This window comes from Pseudochaenichthys georgianus, chromosome 3 (genome assembly GCF_902827115.2).
Source record: "Pseudochaenichthys georgianus chromosome 3, fPseGeo1.2, whole genome shotgun sequence".
NCBI lineage: Eukaryota > Metazoa > Chordata > Actinopteri > Perciformes > Channichthyidae > Pseudochaenichthys > Pseudochaenichthys georgianus.
In genome coordinates, this window is record NC_047505.1 from 33,166,977 (window position 1) to 33,194,662 (window position 27,686).

A 27,686-nucleotide genomic window follows, 5' to 3' on the forward strand; every position below is an offset into this window, starting at 1 on the left:
CAGGCACTCCCTTGTTTAATTATTTAGCGATCTAGATTTCTTATTCTTTTTTGAAGTGAGAAAACGAAAACTCTTCGGTTCTCCACGAATCACACAAGTCACCCAAATCAGCGTTAAAAAAGCGGGAGGCGCCACCGCCGACAAGCGACTAATTTGCATCACTGAGAGATTTCAAGGTCACTCTGGGTTCATTCCTCCAACAATTTGTTTTACATTTCCCTCCACTTCAAAAGGAGCTTGTACTGTGTGTCGTGTGCAGGCTATTGGTCCGGAATTAAAAAAAAGCATCTACCACAAACAGCAATATGAGTCATTATGAAGAAAGAAAACTCGAGTATAGCCTTTATTCAGTTGTGTTTGGAACAAAACCTGAAGTAGATAAGAGTCTTGCCCTTAACTCATTATTTTCATTGTGAGGGGATGTGATCATTGTAGAACATGTTTTGAATATTTTAGGGTCGATTGTTTTATTTGCTGTCAAAGAATGTGGTGTGTTAACAAAATGTTGGGAGCAAAACAATTATTATTATTGCATATTGCCATCTTTGACCCATAACCCCCTTTTCTCACACTGGATGGGATCACATGTCCTCTTTCACTGCTTTTGGTGGTTGTTTGTGATTTATTGTGCCTAAAACTAAAATGAATGCAGAAAGACCTTCAGAGACATATATGTAAGCACTGTTTATTAAGCCTCTAGTCCAACTATTATGTGTTCTACATCACAACATTTTACATTCCACATCAATGTAACAGTAAATTATGTAATAAACCAGAACACAAAATAACACAACACAGTATACAGGTAATAATCCTAAAGAAGCACTGGCTAAAATATTTCAAAACATTATCAAAGTTTTCACAAGTGTTTGCAAGTTTGGTCTTGGTACTAGAAAGAAAATATAAATCAGTTGAGATCTCCGGAGAGACGCGCTGATGTAGGACTGTCTGTACGTTAATACAGTACGAGCAGATCTCAGACCTGCATCAGCGCTGCCGCTCAGATGCGCTTCACTGATATGGCCCTGGTACACAGTCAAAATGGAAGTACCAATTATTCCCGGTATTTGTTTTTTAGGAAAATCCCTTATAAAATTGAGAAAAATATCAAAAAGAAAACTATTATAAAAAATACTCTATTGACCATTCCAATATAAAGACAATGAAAACAGGTAGAAAGTTGAAGGGTAACTCACAAAATGTTGCAACCGATGGTCAGTGACATTCAGTGGAGCGTGTGCAATATCAATACCAAGTCTCATTACATCTTTTCCTGATTTTACTATTCATGTGTGCAAGCAGGGAATCTAGCAAGCAGAGTTTGATAAAACACAATTAAGGAACAATCTATACATTATATTAAGACATCTCAACTTTTATGTACACCCCAACTCTTGTGCTAAATGTTCTGCCTCAAAACAAACATATGCTCTCAGTAGCCTATGGAATGGTATATTGCTAACCAAATGTTCACATAAGCCTATCCTTCTACATTTATCCTCCTGACAATCAATATTTAGATAGCAAGGCTAATATCCCATGGACAACTTCACTACAATGTCTTGGTGGTGATCAACATGTTACAATAACATTGTTGACGTCTCATTAGATTATGTAACACCAACGTATCAAAGTGTAGCGTGTCCAAACTCAGACATTTGTCCACACAGGCTTAAAGCAGTAATTTCCAATAACATTCTGCAGTAAAATGACAATTATTTTGCACCGTACAAAGTTTTTAAAGGACCTTGCATAGATAATTGACTTTGCATTCAGTTTTTGCAGTACCGTGTGTTTGTATTGTTTTATACATTGTCCAAAATTCATAGTTTTTCATAAGGAGCAATGCATTACACGGATCATAGCCACAGATGGGCCCAAGCTCATCATGTATTGTCACTTTTGCTTATATTTAAGTAACATATCATTAAGCGAAGAGGTTCCCACAGGTAAAGCTGACATGTATAGGAACAGCAGACTTTGATTAGAAATGGACGGTTATAATGGATTTATGTAGAAACTGTGACAAAGTGAGAAGCTAAAGAACACTTTGTTTGATCTAAATTTACTTAAACCATATTCTTCAAGCAAAACAATATGACTATTCTATATAAAAGAGAACCCAGGACTGAAGCACTCTTGATGAGTTGTTCATAATTTGATTGAATCATTTATGCCGGAGCTGCTACATTTTTGTTTGTTAAGAGATGGTGGATAAAATGGTGGATACATTAACAAAAACACAAAACGAAAAAAGCAACCTTAAACCAAAAGCAGCTACACAGACAACCGGTCATCTAAAAACTGTGGGGCAATAAGTTGTGTTGATCATGAAGCAAACAGATCTTCATTTTACACTGCACTGCATTTAAAGGGAATTGAGTCCTGAAGAAAGGTTAAACAGTTACAACACCGTTCACAAAATCCCTAAAGCTGCACTGAAGGGAAAATGTGTTTGTTGATGTATCCACCATCCAACCTAACTGGACATCAGTTAGATACAAAATGTCTGCTATTCACTATTACTACTTTCCCGACTCAATGATGACTCAGCAGAAGCATAGCCTTTTCAGCCAAAGCTTAGTTCACATAATGCGATGTAAATGTAACTGCAGCTACCATGGAAAAACGTTTTGTGAATAAAAGGATATTTTGGATGCTATGGATAATTTAACAGATATTTATATTTACTTTCCCATCATTATTTAAATAATACAATATTTTAAATACAAGCATGACCTGAAGACTTGTTTGATTGACATATTGCATGTAGACAAGGGTTCATATTCCACATCTTGAGAAGGAATATCTGTACAGTTAACCATGCATTGCAAAAACACTTTAAAACTATAACAACAAAGTGTTGTAAACATAAGCATTCCTCCATCAGTATATTCTGGTTTGATGACATTAGCCTGCTCAAAACCACATATTAGAACACACCCGACAGTGTGGCAGTATTCAGTAACAAAGTGTTTTGTTTGGTTTGTATTTAACAAATAGAGTACATGGGATCCCCTAACAAGTTGGCTTTAATGGAGCATGATTGTTAGTTATGATAACATATAAAATAATGAAAATATTCATAAATAAAACTGTATTTAAATGTCTGGGATTACTCTTGTCCTTGAATCGAATGCATGGTCATTAAAGTAAAGTAATTTAAATGTTAACAGGTTTCTATAGATCCTATCGCAGCACTGGTGTCATATTTCTCTATAAAGCCAAAAGCCTTTAAAGTTGTCAATGGCTACCAGGATAAAAAACAGTTCAACGGAAGTAAATGACACACCTTTGACACACACATGCTAGAGATTGTTTAAGACAATAACTGAAAAACATACCGATGCAGCAGGTTTACAGCTTTATCGCCTAACAACTGTGTAAAGTCTGAATATGAAGTAGCTATTTATCAGACATAATATCCACATCTGCCATTTCATTCATCAACAGAATGATGAAAGCTCACATTAGGCATTATTATGACAGAAATATTGCTTGATATTAAAAACATCCTATTTTTCCTCATTTAGAATTATCACTTTTTCCCTGGCAAAGATCAAAGAACAATGTGAAGTGACTGACTTCCTGTACTACCCGGCAAATAAGAAAACATGACTTAGAGTACATTCCTGATTTCTGTCAAGGCAAATGAATCATCTCATATCATGCTGACGGCAAGATGTTAGCTTATGAAGGTTATTACTTTAATAAAAGTAAAAGTGTGCGTCTCTGTGGCGGCAGGAATTTAGTTCAAAAGTTGCAGAGACCCCATTACATCACTTACAGTACCTGCTGAGCTTTTTATAATGTGGTATGATATTAGAAAACTAAAAAAGCTAAGCCTAGAGATAATCCATCATTTTTGTTCAGAAGTCTCCTTTCAGTGGTTCCCCTTGATATCCAACTATCACTTTCTAACTAATTCAAACCGTTATCAGCCTCTCTTTAGTTTAGTACATGCCTGCAAAGCAGCAACACAAATAAAACTGCACCTTATTTTAAAGTTAAAAGGGTTTTAAACATGGTTATCATATGCTGAAATGAAATGAGCTTTGATAATAACAGATGCGAAGCATGTAGTAATTCCTGCCATAAGCATTTAATTAGCAGTACTTGACTTTAAACCACTAAGAAGAAGACTATAACGGTGAACACAGTACATAAGATAGATGTGTTTGCCCTGAGGCACTTGGTAGTGGCTTTGATAAAATAATTAAAAACACTACCTTTCCAGTCAAAGGATTTGTGTAGGTAGTATAAGCACTCAAAGTGGCATTCAAATTGATATTCAAAGATAATGCACACGCGTGAGTGACCCCCTACACTGACAATCATTTTAGTGTTCGTCTAGAGTCGTAGTGTCAAGTGGAACTATGGAGAATATTAAAAAGGTAGAAGCACAATATACCGTGTGTGTAAGTAGGAACTAAAACAAAGTGGGGATGTGATGATTACGCTTTGTGGGGCATGGAGATAATAAAGAGACCAGAACATCGGGCCAGACGGCTCGATGAGGAGAGACATGGGAGCTGGGCATCAACACGGAGACATTCTACTGGGGGTAGTTGTTCTGTTGCCGGCGCTTCGCCGACCTCATTTTCTCAAAGCGTGACTCCATTTCCTCGAGGACTTTGGGGGTGTACCTTACCACCAGCTTCACTGTGCCCTGAGCGGCTTTGAGGAGCTCCACAGCTTTCTCATGGTGCTCCCCTTCCACACTCTGGAAGAAACACAGAAACCCTCTGTTAGCATTATCACAGAGAGGCATAAAAACTGCAGTAAAGTCTACAGTTTTATGGGGTTATAATCTAAAAACTGTGGACACTTTTCACAAGGTGTGTCAACCTTTGGGAGAAACAATAACATCAGTACTTTATAGTTATTTGAGGGAATATAATTCCAACATAAGGTTTCTGCAGCACAGTTCCACCTCCCATATAAAAGTTTGTAATTTGGAAATGTTAATGGAGAGAACCAACTGAGCAATAAACAAAATTACTTGTATGATTATATTTGGCTGATCCTGGTATTTTCAATTAAGTAAAATTGCTGAATGCTGTGGTTATTGTGGAAGAGATGATAAGGTTAGATGCATTCACTTTTTCACAACAAAACACCTTCCCTGTTTTCTTGAAGCCTTATAATTGTGTTAAATGTATTTTCCTTCCACATAAAACATTTAAAAGCCAATTTGAAAACCTACTTTGTTTATATCCATATTTGGTTGCAAGCAATCTTTTCTCTTAGCTTTGTTGACACATGGTTACACTTAACGGCTACAATTCTGAGAACAATCAGCTGTGAATAGTGGATGAGCCAAAAAATAAAAGAAATAATTGGCAGGACTGAGTATGCCTCGTCTACAACAAGCTGAGTTTGATAAAACATCCGCAGAAGAGTGTGTCAGGCTTAACCTTCAAATGTAACCTCCTAGAGTAGATGCAGGGAATTGAACGTACCACCCCGTTGACAGAGAGAAGCTGGTCGCCTCTCTTCAGGCCTCCGTGTCGGTCAGCGATGCCTCCTGGGATGATCCGTGAGATGTATATTGGTGAGTTTTGCTCCTTTCCACCCATTATATTGAAACCTAGGCCTTCTTCAGTCTTGGGCAGTTCCACAACACGTGGATGAGAGTGCCCCTCACTTGCTGCGAAGGCTGCCACAGTAGCCTAGAAATAAAATCAGTGGTTTTGTTTAACCTTTGAGTAAGCAACTAGAGCACCCTTTAAGAAGCAAAATGTCTTCATTTAAGATAAGCAGAAGATGTATTTATTATTTATTTGTTTATTCCACACATGGCAGTTATTTTAAAACAAAAACATGTACACTTTACAAAACATGTACACTTATACTGTTTGTTTTTTATAGCACATGGTGGAAAGGAGCAGGGATAAGAACATCTTACAAAAAAATAACAACACCATTTTTTATGAAATAACCATTAAAAAGTAAAATAAAAGCAATATTTTTTCATAGTTGCTTACAAATACTGAAACATAAAACCAGAACAGAATCAAAAGTCAACTTCATACCATCTAAATATGCTTTCTTTATACATTTTCTTAAACATAAAAAGATGTGTATTAGATTTGACTTGGGCCTACCTTAGCAGTGGCGTTGGCCCTGACCTCAGGACTGCTGTTGATGTCCACCGTTTCATACACATGTTCGTAAACCTGAAGACATTGTTGGACAGTATTTCGTCACATCCCAGCAACAGCTACCCACATTTCCAAAAGGTGAAGAGAAACAGATCCAACCAAACCCTCTTTTTTAAACACTTATGCTTAACTCCAGAAGTTGAAAGTAAACTAAGGCCATCTCACAGTTAAGTGTTTAAGAAATAAGAAAAACAAAGTATCTCACTTCTCTGACAGCGTTACAGAATTCACTTTGTAAGACCCTCTGCAGCGCCTGCAGCTTCTGGGGCGGCACCTCCCCGGTCCTCTGGAGCTTATCCAGCAGTTCAACAGCACGGTTAATATCTGTCAACAAGAACACACACACATCCATCAAGGTTTCAGGAATATCTGCAAATGGAGATGATGATTAACTCCTCTGCAAATGTCAAAACTCAATCTGTTCAATTGAATCGTGGAAGAAAAGAAACAATGAATAGTTTAGAAATTGCTTTCTCTTACAAATCAATTAATGTCTAAAATGTTTCAATCATTTCCGTCAATTAACCCGTTTTAAATGAGTCTGAGATTGAGTTTGTAATAACTTACACCACTGTTTATTTACCGTCAATGAAACTATGAGACCGAATTATACGCTGCCAGAATATCTTTAACATCATGTTTTACAAATGAGTAATTATCTGCCACCTCACACATGGGGGCAAACATTATCAGCTGCTCTTTCAAAATAAATTACCAACCAGTTGAAATGACATCATCATGAACAAAAACAAGTGTGAGCCGATTTCCTCCGTTACTCTGTTTTAATGTTTGTATTAGGGCTGTCAAACGATTAACATTTTTAAATCAGATTAATCACAGCTTAAAAATGAATTAATCATGATTAATCACCATTCGAACTATGTCCAAAATATGCCATTTCTTTATGTATATTGTTGTGGGAATGGAAAGATAAATGAAAGAAGGCGGATATATCCATTTAACATGTTTATTGTAACATTTTTCTGTGTGTCAAAATGAAAGAGAGCACCTATCAATCATCAAACCGTGGGGTCTTAATTCATTACGTGTTGATTTCTATCAACGGGGGAGTACTTCCGGAAAGTCGACTGGGGGGGCGGCGGCTAGTGGAGTACTTCGTGACCACAGAGTGTGAACGTTGTGATCAGCTGTTTTAGCGCAGTTCTCCAGTGAAGGGGGGGGGGAGTCTCCCTCCGCAGCCGGTTGGCGTAGTTTTGGCACAATTCCATTGTACAGACCGACGTTAACAGCAGCCCTATCTGTGCACACGGAGACCGACTCTGTCGTACGCAAATGCGCTTTGTGACACAAGTGACGGTACGCATTTCAGATTACGCACATAACCTGCTTACCAGTTATATGCACCCCTGTACTACAGCAAAAGTATTCTCCGTCGGGACTTCCTGCAACAACATCACACCGTTATCTTGATTCTGATTGGCCAGAAGACATTATCAAAGATGTTCTATTGAGAAGACGATCACTACGTGACAAAAGTTTTCAAAACCGTTTCTGGTCTTCGGTATTTCCAGACAAGTGGCTACTGAAATCAATCTTACTAACTGCTGTCTGTGCAATTCTCAGCGCGAGTTGGCGGACTTTATTTTGCTTACTTTAACATCATTTTTCATGGTGGGGCTAAGCCATTTCTTGGTATGGGTGTAGCCTACCCCAGCCATACCCTGGCGCTGCCACTGGTGGGATGCGGGCCATTCTGCATATGCGTTAAATGCGTTAAATATTTTAACGCAATTAATTCAAAAAATTAATTACCGCCGTTAACGCGATAATTTTGACAGCATTAGTTTGTATATATAGTTGTTCTTGTCTTATTTAAATAGCCAATGCAAAGAAGAGTTATTATTATCCTCAGTTAAGCTGGTTGTTGGTTATTGTTACATTATTGCTCCTTTTAAACCCTTAAACTAATAATGTAAAAATAAAAGGACTACATTTGCAATTTACCAGGAGGAAATGTTTGGGATGTTTTTGCAATTATTTATTCATTGTGATTTCTTTGGAAGTATAAACAAGTTGAAACAGTTAGAAAAATACGTTCTCCAATGTGAAAAACTAAATAATTTCAAAATATATGAAATCAGTCATTTTTCTCCTGCCACTGTTGTCTGTGCTAATGCAATTGATTTAGACTCCATTCAGCTTCCTCCAACACATTATATCACATATACACTTCAGCCTTTATCAACATTACATGTGTGTGAGGGCTTGTGGAAATAAAAACCACGGTGTATTAGCATTTAGATAAATGGAAGACTAAGGGGCCCATAGACATATCAAGTACACAGAGAAGATATAACAGGATCATAGGCATCCATCAGACTTCCTTTTCTTTGTTTTACTACCCACCCCCCACAACTTCGATGGGATGTATATGTCATACAATGTACCAACTCATATTATAATTGTACTTATTAAAGATGAAGGGTTTAAACCAAATAATATTCTTAAAAACATTGTATACCGTTTGTAAGGGTGGATAAACATTCCAAATACCTTTTATCTCAATTCCCCTTTTGTATGGCGTGCAGTCTAATTGTATTATAGTTTATCCGTACATAGTGTGCAGAAAAAGTACAGTGTGTATTTCTGTCCGTTTGTGAGTGTAGTGGTTAATATGTACTGAACGAAATCACTAAGACAATTAATATAGTAAAGAAAAAAGGAGAACTATGGTTGAAAAAAGTATGTAAAATAAATATGTATTCCTGCTCATCCTGCTTATGATGATTAAACTGGTGCAAAATAGCTTATGATTCCTCAATGATGCAACAAAACGGAGAGCTTTTATCAAACAAGCTACTTATCACTGTTACCATTAATAACAGTTAGCATGTGCGCTAAGTAAAACAGTGTAGCCTTAAAAACGATGGTTAGTTCAGCGTAGTGCATCGGATGTACACAATGGGGCAAATGCACAAGCATTGGCGATCAGCAATACATTTTTAACGCAAAGTCAGCCAACTAAACACGAGAGTATGCTGTCAATAACAATCACCAGCTCAGTGCGGCTAACGCTAGCGAAGCTAGGTTAATGCCTCCATAGATCACAACAAATATTTCTGAGCTAACGCTAGCTAGCCAATTTACTTTACCTCTTTCCAACCGCACGGGCTCCCCAAGCGATGCCATCTTCAGATTAGTGTTTGTTGATGTCAGGTAGATATTGTGTTAAACGATAGATAAGGAAAACTAAATATGGTAATCCTGGCTAACGTTACGTGCGTTTAGCCGAGACGCTAAATCAGATTAGCCAAGTTAGCCGGCTAGGCTAGCTGCTAGTGTCATGGTGCGTTCAGGTAATGCTCGTAAAGTTGGTAAACAGACGGAAATCATTACTTTGTGTTCTTTAATACATCCATGGTTGTATTCCGTAGTTAATGGATGCTCGCTGGCACTAAACGATTCACCAATCGTAATTAAGTATTGATGTAATACTCTGTGTACGCATTTCACTGTTTAATATGTCATACTTTTTGTTATATTACAATATCACCCATGGCTTTGTGAAATGGACAATGGGAGTTATTTCTATCCTTACACCTTTAGTGCCTTGAGTTAAATCCTACTCTGGATACTAGTCTAGACTCTAGAGGGACAGTTGTAACTTAAAAGTATTATTTGGTTTGTGTAATTGTGTGTAGCCTACTCTTGATACAGGACATGCATGGTTGTTGTCCTTTGGCGTCTTGCATCAGGCCGCTGTTGGTCTCATTCATAGACTGTGGTCTCATTGCCCAGGATTCAGAAAAAAAGGGAGTAAAGATGCGTAGGCCTACTGTGATCCCATAGCATAGCCTACCCTTATTTAACAAAAATACAATAACAAACATCCTTATTTTAGTGCATCATTCATTTAGCAGCTGTGCTGCACCTCTACATGAACGCTCACATCTCAAGGGATTGTTACATAATGTGCTGTGTTGTGGTGACAAGGGACCATCCGGAAGATTCTTTGGATTTTTGCTGACACTTGGGAGGAATGTCCTCTCTGCTGCCCTCTGCTGGTTTATTGGAGCACATCTTGAGACTACAGCACATAAGCATGTAAAACAACTGCAAGCATGATTCACCTCTGACCACACCCCGGTTGGTGATGACCATGACACGCAGTTTATGAAATACACCTAATGTGACATCACTGATCGGGGTGTGGCCAAAGAAACAACACACTTGAAAGTGAAATTTAGTGGATCAGCAGTATGCATTGTACTTACAAATGTAAAAGGTCTATTGTTAGGTTATTTTCTTCTAATTATTGTTTTATCTAAGCTTTCACCACAGCTCTGGGTCAAATACATCTTACATGCAAGATATATTCACAAGGATGATTTATGATCACAAAAGACAATATGGGCTTTATTCTGACTCAAAGACAAATGGCATTTTCGTCACTTTATTACTTTAATGACTGTGTGATCATTGGATGGCAGTTTTCTAAACCCAGAAGCAAACACTCATGATAGAGAGCAGTTCACAATGCCTTATCTAAACTGCATAACAAAAGGTTTGATTTATTGTCCTGTATGCTGAGAATGTGTTTGTGCTCAGACACGTTGTTTGAATTGTATTACATTATTGCAATTCTATTCTAAAGTGTATTACCTCCAAACACAACTGCCTACTGCTTGTCTTCCTGTAGACAAATAGAATACCTTAGTTTATATTGACTTGGTTTGTGAGGCCATGACACACACCTAAATGTATTTTATTCGGAGATTCATGAAAATGGACACAAGTATATACTTATCATCTTTCTCAGTGTAGAGACTCTCTACTTGTTCTAAGCTGGAGGATAAGAAAAGTTACTCACAGTATCTTCATCAGCCTCCTCTGGAGGATCCAAAACATGGAAGTAGCACATCTTTTTTCTCGGTTTAGAAAAAGTCTTTCTCTTTTCAGCCATTTGTTTTCCAAATCTCAAAATGACAGATCTGGATCTCTTCCGAGGTCACACTTACCTTTAGGTTGACAACATAGGAATGAAATGAGCATCAAATGTGACACGAATATAATCGGTAAAGCTTTGTATCTGCTTTTTTATAGTGTCTTCTCTTTCGGAAGTATGTCATGTTATGGGCAATTGTGGCATTGGTTCATGATATTAAGATGAAAAAGTGCAACCCTTAACTATGTTAAGAGACAAGCAAGGAGTTGTCACTTTTTAATGCTCACTATGAAGAATTATAATCTGCTGCAGGGAAGGCTGTTATGAAGCTTCAATAATCTTTTAACCCAGATACGAAACCAGGATTTTCCTCGTGCTCACAGTCAATGAACAGCTGCATACAATCTGTGATGATTGTTCTTTTGTAGAAGATTTAAAATGGGATTACCATGCTCTGCTGAGAAAATGTTGGGTGGGTGTATATTTTAGTGTAAACAAATGTGTGGGTTAATGCATCAGTGTCAAACTCAGCCTAATTGTACTAGTCTACACTTGTCATGCTAAATTCTTATAATTCAATCTCTTAAACCCTCTGTATGAATACCAAAGTATTAAATGACACAATGTAAGTTTGTAATGTGCAGTTTTGGGAGCAGGAAGTGGCTCAGGAGGATTTTTCCACTGTAAAATATACAGTGTTTCCACCCAAAACTCTACATATTACCCAATGCATTGACTCCTCAACTTTTTTTCTTGCATGCCTCTGATATGTATTTAGTATCCTGGTCATTAATGGTAATCATTTGGTGTTTGTGTGTGTGCACATGTATGTGTGTGCCGGCCTTCCTCCCTGCCTGCCTCCCTGCCTGTCTGTCATAGTGAAGTTGATCCTGCCTGGAAATGCACTGTTGAAACTTTATCGACATTGATTTTGTTTTTCAGTTGCCTATAGTCATTTTTATTTCTTCAAATATTTCAGTTTAATATTGCAAACAACTTCACAACATACAAAATGAATAATATTAACCCAGAAACATGTCAATGAATAGATTTTATATATATACATACATATATATTTATATGTATATATAAATATATATATATAATAGTTTTTTTATATATCTTTTCCTCTGGTGGGAATAAAAAAATAAACAGCAAAGCTTTGACAACAGCACCTTGACATAGTATGTATTTCCAACATTACCTTGAGAAGTTTAGAACAGTAAACAGATAAATTACTTGAGAGGAAAATTGTTTTCTGCTGAATATGTAAACAAAATGTTTTTTGGTCAGCATCATATCCTTTTTTGTAAGTGTCAATTCACAATTGAAGCAGCATGCAAGCTTTTGAAGATGGAACTGTCCTCTCTCATTCCTTGCCTGTTTTTTTCCTTCATTTTCTAATTCTTGGCAACGTAAACAAATCACAATGTCTTGAGGGATGTGATATAGTAATTTAAACTGGGCGCAAATGACTGATCAGATTTTTTTTAATTGTTTACAAGGTCATGAATATGTTCAATAAATAGACTGTAGTATCACTTTTACTGTATAAACTTCATCTTTTTTTACATGCAGTCCATAAAATTTTCATTTGACGGAATAATTTACCCTGTTATGTATATATACAAATAGATATTTTCTCTTTATTCTCTTTTTTAAACTCTTCAATAAAATCTATACATTTTATACACTATCTCCCTCTTTTAATGGTCAATGTGCATACACATGAAGTGTCTATCCTTATAAACCGCCAGCCAATCTTCTTTTTGCTATCCATGGTAAGCGCTCGCACGTAGGACTGGGTTGTCCTGCATTGGGAATTATAATGCCGCTTGTCTATTCCTCTGCATCCCTCCTTTGTGTACCCCATGGGGTTGCATTTGGTCTCATAAAAGTATTGCTTCAGTTGGCCATTGGGGACAGGGACCTTTTCCATGACGGTAACTGTCTGCCCAGACATGTCTATTGCCGTCTTTTTATCCACAGCTGTCACCCACTGGCTAATACTGTCACATACACTGAGCTCTCCGCGCCGTGAGGGATCGGAGTGTCGCCGCACCCTCATGGACATATTAGCGGCATCCAGATAGTTTTTGTATTCCTCCAGAAGAAAGAGCAACGGCGGCTCCAAAGGCACTTGGTTGCTGATCATCACCCGCGAGTCGTACAGGTCGACATCCTTGGTCTCTGTGGTGACCATGGAGGACGGGCCCCCTCCTCCCTGGCTCTTATCAGGCCCCTGTGCCAGCTTTGCCGCCTCTCCCTCCACTTCCAGCAGCTCCTCTATCACCTGCTCAAACGTGTCTGTGAGTGAGGGCAGTTCCCCGCGCTGGCCCGGCCCCCCATCACTCTGAGGAGTCCCATGGCCTCGTACGGCCGTCGCAGCAGCGCCCAAGTAGCCCTCCGTCCGATGGCCCCGCATGCCCGGGACGTCTCTCAGGGGCGCAGCTCTCATGCAACTGAAGTATGAAATAACCATAGTAAGGAACAGGATGGTCATCACTCTTCTAACCTGGTGGAACTGGAGGGGTAAGAAAGAGAAACAAGAGGGGAGGAAGGGGAAGAGAGAACAAGACTGTTATTCAAAGAGCATTTTCAATGAAGCTAGCTTATTCTTGATCCATAATGCACCATGTTTATTTATACCCTCTACCGTTTCTTTGAAAGTCAAAAAGAGAACCAGTAGTATTTTTGAATAATCAAAATTAAAACCAATATTGGCGCTGTGTTGTCACTGTTTTCCAATTGTTTGCAAACTAACATCTCTCTGTTCCTATGTGAGGTCTGGCTTGGATTTGTATTTGTTGGCAGTCACACAATCTGTGCTGAGCTTCAAATATATTGCTTAACACAAAAGATAAGATCACACAAATAGATGTCACTACATTCTTGCAGGCTTGTTATTATTTATGAGCTGTTTTTAACTGGTGTGTTAAACTGTGCAGTGTGTTTCTAGAGTGTGCAAGGAGGTGTAGTTTTATAATGGACTCGTTTTATATCTGTCATTCATCCCTCACTGCCTGGATGATGTATTGTACTGTCAGTTTTGAAAGCTCAGACCCACATCTTTTACACTTTATAAAAGGACATATCACATTTGCATATTCTTAAACTGTATGTTTATTAGAGCAGGTGTTTCAATGTTTAATAAAGTAAACATCAAATGTACAGGTGGCCAATAATGGATGCCTGATTGCCTTCTACCATGTGATGGTCAATTGTAAACTGGGACTAATTTCCGAAAGGCTCTGCATGTGTTTACATAAGGATATGCGTCTGTTTGTTTTGTTTGTTTGAAGAGCTCATGCATTATCTTCTATCATCTGACTATGACATTACCCCGGTAACAAAATCATTATTATCAACCTTCAGGGGAACTTCAAACATAGGCAGCACTTACTGACTGATTGAGAGGGACAAGCTGTGTTTGTGTCAGCTATGACAAACACCACTGCTGAAGTATTATTTTTCCTTTTAGAAACTGTGTGCTGTAAGACAGGTATGTTACTTAACCTCACAGTCACGTAAGGGAATCAGGAGTTTGTTGAGGGTCACTGTTTGTTTTCTGCAGGTGGACGGTGAGAGCACTGCAGGATGAACTAACAGGATGTCATGAGGAAACTACATGACAGAAAGATGTGTCATCCTCCCTGCACTGCGAAGTACCGATCTCGAACAACTCACAAGATAAGCAAAGGGAAAGGAGCCACAAGGAGCCAGGTGTAGCGGAAATACTGAACACACATTGCTCGAGCATATACATCCCTTACCTTTGAGAAGCTCAAATACTCACAGCAAATCAATGAATTGGTGGACATCCAACAGCCCGAGATATAAAAGCAACCATAATGAAAAGAAAATCTAGATCTTGCTTTCCACAGGGGCTCATTTAAAAATAGCCTGACCGAGGCTTTGACTGCACTCTGCATGTCCCAACTTGATACTGAAAAACACGGCGCGCAAACACACTCAGAACGGACACGAGGACGTGAACAGGGAGGGAGGAGCAGAAACCCCACCTTAAAAGCATTTGTTTCACTCTTAATTGGTATCAGGGGCCGTGGCTGCAATTAACCAACAGCACTGTGACTGCCATAGAGATATCTCGTCTATAAATAGATGTGCTGGGAGTCTCACAGTCTCGATTCAGAATATCAGATCCTTCTTCTTAATGAGCCACTCATTCCCTGAGCTCAGTGACGTGCAGCTCCAGAGTGTGTGAGTGTATGTTAGCGGGAGGGCATGGGGAGGGGCTGGCTTGTATGTGTTTGCAGGGAGATGGGGGTATTTTTCCTCTCACCAATTAAAACAACAATGAGGACAAAGCCAGGAATAAGGGGATAATTACCTATATTTCATTAAATACCGCCAATAAAAGTCTATATATCAAGCTTATTAACCCTTCAGTATTGTTATGGCTTTGGTTCAAATAACAAGAATTGTCTGTGAGGCTTCCCAGCAAAGAAAATGATGTAGGTTTACGGGATCAAGGCCAGTCACGAGCTTTATGTGTAGGATGCATTTAGGCTGATATTATTATCAGCATCACGCTCAAATGGCTCTACTTCCACATGACGGAAATGAAAGCAGAGGGCTGATTACTGTTAGGCGTCAAACTTCATGCTGGAAATGGTGCAGACGAAGAGTGCTGCATCTTCCGTAACAGACCACAGGGGTAATATTGCAGTAGCAGGGGGTGGAGAGAGTGCCAGCGTCATTTCGCAGCATAACAACCACAGATGACGTCCTTTCCAGGTCTCCATAGGGGAGAGAATGGAGGGGAGGAGGTTGCTGGGGGTAATGCCACTCAACAGTGTGCAATTGCATGCTGTTCCCCCGGGTATCCTCACACCGGGAACAACAAATGATTTTATTTCTATCTCTGTGATTTCCTGTTTCCATCAGGACAATCAATATGGCTTATGCTCTCAATCAACATCCTGTTAAAATGTGATAAAGGCAATGAATCATTTAATTGCTGTGGGACTGGCGGAGAATCTCTGGCTTATATCTACTAGAGGCTAAATGTGACAACTGATTGGTTCGCTCTTGTTTTATACATCTAGTGAAGGAACATTTTATGTGCACTGCTGGATTTCACAGTTAATGAAAAAGCGGCTTGCGAGTTAACACAATGAGCATGAATAATAAAGCGAGGGAGGAACCGCATACTGAGGAATGTTTGGAATCAAATGTACTTTTTAGAGAAGCCTCTAGACCAGCTAAGCCAATGGTTTGATTGTTAAAAAGCATCTGACAAAGAGATCTTTTATCTTGATGAAATGTAGATTGATACAACTAATTCAGCTGTGTATCATAATACATTAAGAGTCATGGCTTTCCAAGAATGACAGTTCTTTTAAACAAAAAAGTAGATCAGTAAAGATGAGGAAAGATAAAGCCTGCAATAACCCCTGCAAACACGCCTTTATTCAAGACAACACGCCTAGAGCATGAAACACCCAGAACAATAGGAGCAGGTGAGTGTGTGGACTCTGTCTACTGTTGGCTTTGACATCTCTTGATGACCACCTGTTTATCTGCTTTGAGAGCGCGGCTGTATGGTGGGGATATGTAACTTACCCTCACTTTTATTCTTTGTGCCAGGTGGGGATTAAAGTGATAAATGCCTGCTTTGGCAGATGCTGAAAAGTTGCTCTAAAGCATGAAAGAACTAGAATAGCTAGTGTTATTACACATTCAGTCATGTTGCCTCCCTGCAAATGTCAGCACACTTTATGGATTCATCTTTATCAACAGCCTTAATGATATATAAGGAACTGCTATAAAGGAATATCAACAATCTAACAGCAGTGATGATAGAGGGAACATGTGCCAACTCAATTCGAATGGAAAGGTATGACCTATAGCAACATTTGTTCTCTACCGCTACCACGGCTCCCCTGTGGGCATTCATCTTTGTTCAATTCCTCAAGAACCGTGTCGGGTTGGAGCTATTTACCTAGCAACATGTTTTGTCATGTTCAACATGTACGGTGCACAATGCCAAATGTTCGGAAGAAAAACATTGTACGTGATATCAACACTTCTATCGAAGAGGACCCCTTGTGTGCCACAATGTAGCACTTAAAGAAAAGGCAATTACTGTAGAGTAGCCTGCAGTAATGGCTGACATATGTGCAAGCTTGCTTCCTTGAGATCTGTTTTCAATCTGACACAGTTTCAGAGCATGTTTAGTAATAGATGAGCATCACTAAGGGATTATACCTGGCCTCCTGGCCAACCCCGGCCACTGCCACATACAGCCGGCATTCAAATAGCTGCTGAGTGATCTGGGCTATCCAAATGAGTCTTTGCTTCCCTCCCACAATGCATGTGACAGTGGGCAATAGATGGACTACAGCAGCAACACAATATGTTAAAAATCCTAACTGAAGTTACATAATGGATGACTTAAGGATGAAAATTATAACGAGAACAATTCCCTTAAACCTTCAATTACCAACTTTAAAACTTAACCACTGAAATAACCAACAGACTTGTAGCTCAAATTCACAACGCTGCAATTCAACATTCTGTACACTAGGTGGCGTATGAGACCGTGTAATAATAACAGCTCCTTCTTTTTTCTCCCTTTCTCCACCTTCCTCCCATCTGTATCTCCCTCCCTCATGTGAAATGCGAGATAGATATATATATATATATATATATATATATATAGATAGATAGATAGATAGATAGATAGATAGATAGATCACAGTGTATTCAACTTATGTTGTGCATAATAGTAAACCAACTTCTCTCTTATATGCTATGTAGTCACATTTCTGACATGTTGTCATAATATGCTTATTATATATGTATATATATATAACACGCCATTAATTGACCATTGAACCATCATATAACCAGCCCGTGTGTTGTGCTATGTTCCAGATATGTTCACACGGAGCTGTCAAGAAGGAGCCAGCTTTCCACCACTCTATAAATGGAACTTTATCATTCTGGCTAGTAATTTGAAGTTATTCAAAGCGAGCACACAACACCAAGAAATAGATCCAAGCGTGTATGTTGGCCGACGTCGCTGGGCGTACAGGTCTCGGGTTTCCTATAAAGTCTTAATGAGTTCATCAAAGTTTCCCCCCCCCTTCCAAAACAACCATACAAAAACTGTCTGGAGTTTTTTTTATGTGCGTGTTCACAGCGCAGGGTCTGATAATATAATACAGACTAACACCCTGAACAAAGAGTTTATTGAGTTATTTATGAGCAGAAAGTTGCCGTCAAATGTTCAAAGGTGGCCGATTTCATACATAGGCGCGCTGCTGGACTCTTTCCACTTAGCTTCTTATGAGATATACTAATAACACGCCACATTTGCTCAGGCTACTCCAATATTGAAACCACAGTGGTTTTTCTTCGTCTCAAGATTACATCTGCTGAGCTCGTGCTCTCCATTGGAAACCCAATCAACATAATAACTCCGTTTTTTATTAATGAACGAGAGGATAAGGTTACACATATCCCCACTCGGGCTGCGGCGCTGTCTGTGCAGGATAACCTGACTTGATCGAGCTACTTTTAGACCCCCCCACCCCTCCCTATCTCCTACCTCCACCTCCCCAACACACACACACACACACACACACACACACACACACACACACACACACACACACACACACACACACACACACACACACACACACACACACACACACACACACACACACACACACACACACACACACACACACACCACACACGCACGCACGCACGCACGCACGCACACACACGCACACCTCTGTCTTTTTCTCAAGCAGCATCAAACAAAGCCAAAGTGCTTAAAACAACTTATCGAAAAACAAACACATACCTTTTACTGCCCAGTCGTAAAACAGACCATTCAACAGGACAGTAGTGTCATCTGGGATGTGTTGGACAACTCCCTAAGTAGGCTAATTTACTTTAGCGATATTTTTCCCTCTCTGTACTCTCCCGACAAGCTTCAGGATATCTCTTCAGCTTTGGAGCAAATAGATTAAATTATTGATGGTGGAAATTGCATGGATGAGGTAATGCACTCCCATGGCTGCACGGCTCCTTTGGAGATGGTCGGAAAGTTGAGTTGTCGCATGCTGAAACGCCGCAGCAGCAGCAGCACCACGGGATGAGAGACCTCTGGAGCTGAAATGAGCAGCCTCTTTGCAACTACAGTAACTTTACTACACAATGACGCTGCAACATGTGACCTGCCGCTGGCTGACTGGTCGCCGCCAAACTCCTGTTTAAACAGCCCCGAGGCGGAACTATTAATGCGCTTTCAGCGTGCATTATGTGCTTCTGTTTGTCCGGATACCATGCAGCTCGCATCCACACTATAATCTCTGGCAATATATTAAACACAAGGGAAGACTCTCCTCTTCCGTATTTTCGTATTTCTCACTGAGACCAGAGAGATGGCGTGCTTTTGAAGGTTTTGCGTAACAACGCGTCTCACAAATTCGTGATGCATTGTGTGCCATTTACAGATGGCCTATTTGTGTAAAATTAGATATTCAGAGAACTTAAAAATAAACATTTCCTGAACCGTGAGGAGGCAATATAATATAAAATATATGCTTAAAAAGAAGGCACCTACTTGTGAACGTCCACCAATCCATTTTAAGCAGCCTCCATCCTTTTATAGCCAAAGAAGCTCAATATATGCCTAAAGTCTGATTCATTTCTGTTATATATAAACCCCTGAATATCAGCTTAGAGGAGGCTTATAAATGTGATGCTGTGAAACGTAAGAGGTGTTAAAACATGTGGATGGCAATGGAGGCTAACAAAGATGTGAACTCACTGAAAACAATTCTGCTTCTCCTTTCTTTTTGAGCCATCTCCATAACAGATGGACGACTCCCCTGCAAGTGCTCTGCAGTGTGTAGTAACCAGCTTTCACAGGTTATTATTACCAAATGTGGGCTAAAAAACACGTTAACATTGTATACATAGAGCTCGCTCAGAGAATTAAACGTCAATGCTTGATACACTATTTCCACTCATCTGGAACAAACGGGAACAAATCATTCCCTTTGTAATGCAGAACTCAAATAAAAATGTCAGTGGAGCCACAACCTTTCAATGGTTGATGAACGCTTGGAAACTCCACCTCTGATGAATACAAGAGTGAGCATAATGGGGAAATAGCAGCTCATTATCCTTGTGACTTGGCCCTGGTCCAGTGTAAAGATTTATTGTGATGCGTTTGCTATATTGCCATCATGATTCTTCCCTGCACGAGCTTATGAGCTGGAGAGCTCTTGTTTGGCATGTAGCAGTATGGGAGTGGATGCTCACACCTGCTTAATGAGTCACTCCCACCTCCAACACACCCGGGGACATGCCAAGATAGATATAGCCCTCCCCGAAGGCTCACAGGAGGTGAGGGCAAACTCTGGATGACAAAGAGTTGCATCAGCAATCACTGAGCGACATGACTCCAAAGAGGATAACAAAAAAAGTGTACACTGCACAAGGGGGCTGTTCCAAACAAGTAATTCATAAATAAATCACTTGGCATCTCATTAGAAGAGCAAAAACAACAACATGGTCTCTCTCATTTCTGCTAATACAACACAACTGAAGCCGGCGTATCAAGAGAAGTGCTTTGGCTTACATGAGAGGACTGCATTTCTGAATGAAGTGAATAACATGTCTAATAGCTGGGAGCAAACATACATTGTGAGCAGTGTTAGGGATGTTTTTGCCTCATCTGATTAAGGGTCCAACTGCAGATTGACAGCAGAAGGTCTGTATAAGGCCACAAGAAGTCTTCTGAAAACTGCTAAACTACTATTTCATTGGAGCTGAGGCAGAAGCTCTCTTAAGATTTAAGTTTTCTCTGCAGGAACATGATTGACACTATCTGTCACATTGGGAAAATACACATTTCTACATGTTTTAATTACGCCATTCATGGCATTCACAGAAACAGTCTCCCTTCACATCTGCCCTGCTCAGAACCTTTCGCATGTGTGTGCAGCAGAAATAAGAAACAACCAGGAGCTGACAACACGACACACTTGTATAACCTTTCAAGGCTTCTCTTGCCAAATGCAGCATGATGCTGACAGGTCCGCACTGCCGAAAGCTTCACTTAACAAGTAGCATTATGCCTCCTTGTGCCAGAGAGGAACTGTGTAACACGGACAAAATGACATTTTGTAAAATGTCATTTTCACCGGGGATAAAGGAAGACGGTGAGGGTATTTTGATCAAAGTGAAATTGCATTCCCCCTTAGAGCGAACACGTCAACTGAGAAAAAGATTTTGTATGAGGTTGGATGACGTCAAACGAGGCGAGGGTGAGCTGGAGAACAGTGGAGAAAAATCTAGACTGGTAAACAGGAAAAGCCATACAGCCCTTTAATAATGACATGCAGCCGTGAGGAGTTAATTCTCATCCCTCCTGTGTTGACAATAACCTTTATTGTAATCATCAGGCAGACACAGAGGACCAAGCTCCACATCCTCTCCTCACATCCTCATACAGCTGAGACATTATTTCTATAGTGGCACAGACTGCAGATCACTCCATAGCCTATTAAGCTCCTCTCTGTCTCTGTCTGTCTCTTTTCTTGGCTTATGCCTCCCTCCTCCCTTCTCCCTCCCTGCTCTTCCTCCCCTCCACCTCCCAAATCCAATACCACCACAGCATCAATAACCTTTGCATGGTTCACTGCTGAATGAAAACACACTTATCAGGAGACAAAATTACTTGGAAATGCTAAAGTATTCCCTCCAAGAACTCATAAAGCATTTTGCTACACAAATGAGACTGTTAGAGAACTAAAGCAATGGCTTGAATATGCATTCTGGTTGCTTTAACCATATGCAACAATAGATACTTATTTGTACTTAATGGACATAACATAAATGTGTCCCTTATTAACATGATAATAATCCACCTTTAAGTTATTTCAAACCTCAATTTTAGTCAATTTGACATACAGAAAATGCAAATATATAAAGCCTTTGTTTTATTATTTCAAGAAGTAGCTCGGATTCAGTGATGTGCTGCATGTTCACATGCTGAGAGACACACTTGGATGGTTTGCCGGCATGATCGAACATTCACACACACATACACACACGCACCATCATCATCATGAACCCTTGCAGTCCCGCAGTGGTCCGGCATATAACATGTATTTTACAGTAAGAGAAACTACCATCCACTGTGTATTAATAACTTGTCGTGGGCTCCATCGCTGAAAAATAACAATCACGCCACTGTGACGAATAACTGATAATTAAAGGTTCGGAATAAAAGGCTCGTGCTATAACTTGTTTAAACACGCCTGTTAATTGGATGAAAGTGTTAGTGATGAAGATGATGGTGGTGACTAAAGCATTGCAGCAGCGACGGCGGCGGCGGGCGATGTAGCCCACATTTACATAATGATTAAGATGATTAATTTTTTCGCTCTAAATATATAGTGACGCCCGCCTAGCCGTGGGTCGAGATTTCCGCCATCTATAGCCAGAATTAATCAATAGCCTATTTATAATTAATATCAGACATCAGCTCAGATAAAGACAAGTTGTTATATTTCATGAATGAAAACGTAGTGGCAAGGTCTGGCAAGCACAATACAAAAAACGAGTTTTATTAAAGGGACACTGCTATTAATAATATTAAAAGAACACTGAAACACCCTGTAATGAATACCAGATTTAACCAAATCCCTTTAGCTTCCAAAGCGCACGAATTGATCGCCACGCAAAAAACGACACACAAAGGCCAATATTAACATTAGGAAAAAGCAAAGAACACATTATGAGACAATCTAGAATAATGTTAGTTTTAATCCTTGTTTCTGCTAAATGCATTTATGTATTCGTCGTTAAATAAATAGGCCTACCGAAAGAATGTCATCTGATTTTTGCAATGAAACCTACCATCAGGTTTGTTATTGACGCCCACCCCAACTCTGCAGAACTGAGAGTGCAGAGAGAGAGAGAGACAGAGAGACGGAGAGAGGGAGAGAGAGAGGGGAGATTCTCGGTAAAGATAACACACGCGGAGACGCACGCACACAGTGGCGAGCGCACGCAGGCGCACGCCCGCACACAAACACACGCAGCCCCATTTATGGACTGATCCGCTGACGTACATTGCAGAAAAGTGCTATAAAAAAACCTTCATACATACAAAGTGTGTCGTGCCACCCCACAGACCCCTCCTAACCCGCCTCCGCTCATCCCTCCTCCTCCACCCAACACGCCCACGCCCACACCATAATCCCATGTCTCAGTACAAAAAAATAACAATATTAAAAATACTGCTACATGGCCAGAAAATAGTAATTCTGCGAGAAAATAGATTATATTTATAAACAAAATACACCCGAAAAAGATTGCTGCAATAAAAATGATCCAACTCTCTCGTGGCTTTTGTGTATAAAAGGCCAAGTATGTATTTAAAAGCATCACCATTTCTCTGATGTTATATAAACTAAAATGTCTATCGTTTCGTTGGATTAATTCATGATTGATCATTATTTGTGCAATAAAAACGTATGTGGTATTGATGATCCGGAAACGTTGCTGTTTTTTTGTTGTTGCGACAAAGCCTTTATCAAAAACGAGTGTTTTTATGAATGTCGGGCAGCCTAATAAGTAATATGATCTATTTTGGTTTCACTGTCGTATAAAATGAGGAGTAATAGGCTATAATTTGCAGTAACCGATCTGCGCGCATTACATTGGTGGGTGACAATTACCGAAAACGCCAGCGGAGAAGTCTCGTAATTCGAATACAATTAGGAATTTACTGAATATGCTACATTCGTTTTGGAGTAGGCTATTTATTTAAAATGCAGACTGCAAGAAGAGCCGTGATTAAAACAGGACTGCCAGTGGGCGTAGGGGCTTTTCTCTTCTCTTGCAGTTGTTTTGCCATGCAATTGCTTCGTCCTGGATCAGAAATCATAAATCTTTGACCAGAGGAAAAAAAAGAAGACGAGATAGGGAGAGGGAGAGAGAGGAAATAGACAATATCCACCGCTTCTGCATCGGTGCGAGATGATTTTTTAGGCTACAAATTCTCCAGGAGAGCAGATAAATAAAATCCCAGAGCGGTTTAGTGTGATGATCATCTAAATCTAACAGCCTCACGTGATGTGATTTTACGCGTGTCTTAATTTGGAATAAAAAAAGAAAGATAAATACAAATCGATGCCTCCCGAGCAATTGCAAGCCATCTTATCTCTCTCCATCACATTCAGCCATAACATCTGTCAGTGGATGCACTCTGACCACGCCCATATTTATTGTAATTTTACACAGGAAATAATGGAACAATTTGTATACTGTAAAGGAGACTCGCTTTGGCAGAACCCGGCGAATTACACGAGTCATAGCTATTAAGAATTGATTCATCTTTTTTATTCATTTGCAGCCAGCGTTTGACAGGTCGACACAGAGCCGTGTATGGACAAAAGAGGGGGGTAGGGTAGCAGGTGAAGTGAAAAGCACCTTATGAATGAAACCGTGGAGCGGTCGTAGTAAAAACACAAGTGATTTGATGGCGATGACGGGAGGGGGGGCGATGGAGGGAGGGGGGTGGAGGGGTAAAGAGTAGGGCTATTTTTGGTCGATAACAAAATCCAGAGGGTTTGACATCAAGACAAAACATGAATGCAGCAGACCAAACAAGAAAAAATAAGCACACAAATAGATAGATAGAGAGATAAATAGACAGACAGACAGACAGAAAGCTAGATAGATAAAGTGGTGGAGGTTTTTCTTGACATTTGTATGATATGCACCAGCATCTGTACTCGTGCAGGCAAGGATCACTGCAGCGTCTTAAGTCCCATATTGGGAGCATGATTAGGCACAACGCAACGATTACGCAAATTGTGTTGCAGCAGACAGTGTTCGGAAACTCCAAAAAAAGAAAAAAGAGAACAAAAAAACCGCTTGAAAAAGCACTGTTTGAAGCACGAAACCGAGTCCCAATTTAAACGCTACACATGAATCAAAGTCCATATGAATGTGCACGCAACAATCCTCTATACATTGTACTTGTATAAAGGAAAATGTTCTACGAGATATTGGTCACCTGGATCGCATTTCTATTCGCAGTTATTTTGGTCACTGATGTCCACATTTCACACACTGCCAAGACGAAGACTGCATGCTGTAGTTTTAGAGCCGAAGTTGATTTGAGAAAAGCCAGAAGAAGCCCGATAAGACGAAAGGAACAAAAGAGTGACATGAAAACAATGGATTGCTCTTACCTTTACAAGGGCTGACAACCAATGTGCGTGGTTAGATCTCCGCGACCAAGACTTGCATGTCCCAAAGTTTAACGCAGTGTGGGGGGGCTTATAGGTACCGAGAATGTGGTGTGTTAAAGACCAGACGACCTAACATTTCAACTTTCACAATGCTCTACAAAAATCATATCCTATAGCACAGGATCTTTTAGTGGCAAGCGCTTTTTTTTCTGTTTCCTGTTTTTTAAAAATTATATATAAATATCCTTTTTTTCCTCCTTTTAGAATCCCGTTTATTTTCCGTTTACAGACCACAGGCTCCCACAGAATAAGCTTACCAAAAGTTGAAAAAACAATCCCAGGTTTGGCAAAGGGGGGCTGGGGAAAGAGAGAAAGAGAGTTGGCGTCCACTCGGCGGTTTAGTCCATGCACGACTCCGGTGCCTCTGTCCAACGTGCTGAAAGCATAACACAGCCAGGGTAACTATGAGGGGCCAGGCAAAAAATATATATACTTTTGTTTGAGTGCCCACTTTAAACTGCTTTTTTACTCTGCTGCTTCCCCGCGTCTTGTCACGTGTATCCCCCCCCTTGCCAAACCAGTCCTGTTAATATTTGATCACATGTTGGTCGGACATTTCCTTACAGATAACAGCACCTATATCACAAACGCCGGTTAAATTCAGTGAACAGTTGCCTTAAAAAAGGCTCCACTCTCACGCCAAATGGCCACGCTGATACTGAGCCCTATTGTTCTTAATGTCATGTTTATGGCAGGTGTCACAGGTAAGTGGCACATGTTGCTTTCTTTTAAGCATGGGCACCGCAAGAAAAGAACATACTACATGCATACAATATTAAGAGTGCACTGCCAACACACAACCCTCCAAGACTAGTCTCCAGCCTACATCACATCCACACATTGCGCGCAGACACAATGTAATATTTCCTTACCTCTCTCAGTGTACCGGCATATCCCGAGCCGAAGAAATGCCACACAATATTTTTCTCACACAAGCTTTTTCAACATCAGCCTCATCAGACATGGGTCTCGATACTGAGTTTCTCAAGTAGCCTCTGAGTCCAACCCTTCCAGCAATATGTTGCCAGACTAAATAGCAAGCGCGACTATTTACTGGTAATCATCCTTTATATGCTGTGTGTTTCCATTGCTACTTACCATTTTCCCCTACGCTGTCCTGGAGATAGAAGTGTCTTAATATCCACTCACTCCAACAGATGCTGGTAGGTAATGTGTCTTGTTTGAAGTCATCATATGAGAACTTCTGCTGTGCTCAGTAGATCGCCCACCACTTCGCTGACTTATGAATCTAATAACCCTTTGCAATGTCGGCGTGCTTAAACTCTCTTAGGCAACACCTTGGTGGCTCTACAGTTAAGACAAATATCAACAAGCCTGTTGTCAGAAAAGCTTGTACAGATATACGTAACACCCTCGCCCGGACAACGCCATTAGGGGTCTTACGTGATTGAAATAAGCGACGGCAATCCAAGTTTATGGGGATCTGCCTGTTCACTGCCTCATATCTTTAAATCCGCATAGAGAAACAACGATAGACACATACAAACTTCTGACACATATCCATATTCACGTGTTTGTGTTATCGACTGTTAACTCCGTATTTGGCGAAGGGCCATATAGGCCTGTTACGCACACGCACAACTGGTCATTTAGATGTTTCTAACACGGAGGATGTACAGCCAGTTCGCTTTTACAAAACAATATCACATGTTTAGCGCCACTGTGCCTGCTGTCAAGTTGTTGAGGAACTTGTTGCTGCTGCACCCCCAGCGCTTTTTTTTGTTTTGTTGCCGGACCAAAGACTCACATATATATATATATATATAGCTACTTACATTGTCAAATTCAGTTAAAGTACTGCGTTTTTTCTTCTTTTCCTGGGTAGATGTAAGAGAAAAAAAGTTAATCCACGTCCTCCGGAAGCGTGATTAAGCTGAGAGAAGCGACCAGAGCGTTAAAAGCCAGGGATGATACTTTTCGATCAGGAATAACTGGAAGTTCAAAGACGAAATCTGTTTTCAGTAAAATTCCATCAGTTGCACTGCCAACACTCAGCCATCTGATTGTTATGCAGTGACGAAGCGCTGTGCTTGCAAGTGAAGCCCCAAATGTACTAAGTAACATGAGTAATAGGTGATATTTGTTTGACTCTCTTCCAACATCACAAACTTTGTGAAGTGTTTGTAAGAAACGTGTCATTATTGCGGTAAAAATTACTTTTTTGTCATAGTTTATGGAAATCACGCCGCATGGGATGCGTGTTATTGGAACCTGTATGGCGTGCGTCTGAAAACAGATAATAGCACAAAACTGACACATCCTTGGACTTCTCTCACA

At 40.0% G+C, this 27,686-nt stretch overlaps 2 protein-coding genes across 7 annotated transcripts; both read right to left on the reverse strand.

The window, feature by feature from the left end:
• Positions 1-669: 669 nt before the first annotated feature.
• lin7c (lin-7 homolog C (C. elegans)) lies at positions 670-10,072 on the reverse strand. Its single transcript, XM_034110286.1, has 5 exons — positions 9,278-10,072; positions 6,370-6,488; positions 6,108-6,179; positions 5,463-5,672; positions 670-4,723 (listed from the first exon to the last, which is right to left on the reverse strand). Exons 1-5 carry the CDS (start codon positions 9,312-9,314, stop codon positions 4,556-4,558), a joined length of 606 nt encoding a protein of 201 aa, XP_033966177.1. The 5' UTR covers positions 9,315-10,072; the 3' UTR covers positions 670-4,555.
• A 2,470-nt stretch (positions 10,073-12,542) lies between these two features.
• Positions 12,543-27,412, reverse strand: bdnf (brain-derived neurotrophic factor). Of its 6 annotated transcripts, XM_034109212.1 has the most exons (3): positions 26,487-26,691; positions 25,646-25,764; positions 12,543-13,594 (listed from the first exon to the last, which is right to left on the reverse strand). In XM_034109212.1, the coding sequence occupies exon 3, from the start codon at positions 13,571-13,573 to the stop codon at positions 12,764-12,766; it is 810 nt and encodes a 269-aa protein (XP_033965103.1). In that variant the 5' UTR covers positions 13,574-13,594; positions 25,646-25,764; positions 26,487-26,691; the 3' UTR covers positions 12,543-12,763. The 6 variants fall into 6 exon arrangements, with proteins under 6 accessions (XP_033965103.1, XP_033965127.1, XP_033965092.1 ...); XM_034109236.1 differs by lacking the exons at positions 25,646-25,764; positions 26,487-26,691 and adding an exon at positions 27,185-27,412; XM_034109201.1 differs by lacking the exon at positions 25,646-25,764.
• Between the last annotated feature and the right edge of the window lie 274 nt (positions 27,413-27,686).

What these genes read in the sequence shown, in the direction of transcription:
- lin7c (XM_034110286.1), bottom strand. Translation starts at nt 9,314, where the DNA reads ATGGCATCGCTTGGGGAGCCCGTGCGGTTGGAAAGAG. An exon ending in TCTGTAACGCTGTCAGAGAA is followed by an intron (nt 6,180 to 6,369) that starts GTGAGATACTTT and finishes CAATGTCTTCAG; the next exon opens with GTTTACGAACATGTGTATGA. An exon ending in TTCTCTCTGTCAACGGGGTG is followed by an intron (nt 4,724 to 5,462) that starts GTACGTTCAATT and finishes TGTTTCTTCCAG; the next exon opens with AGTGTGGAAGGGGAGCACCA.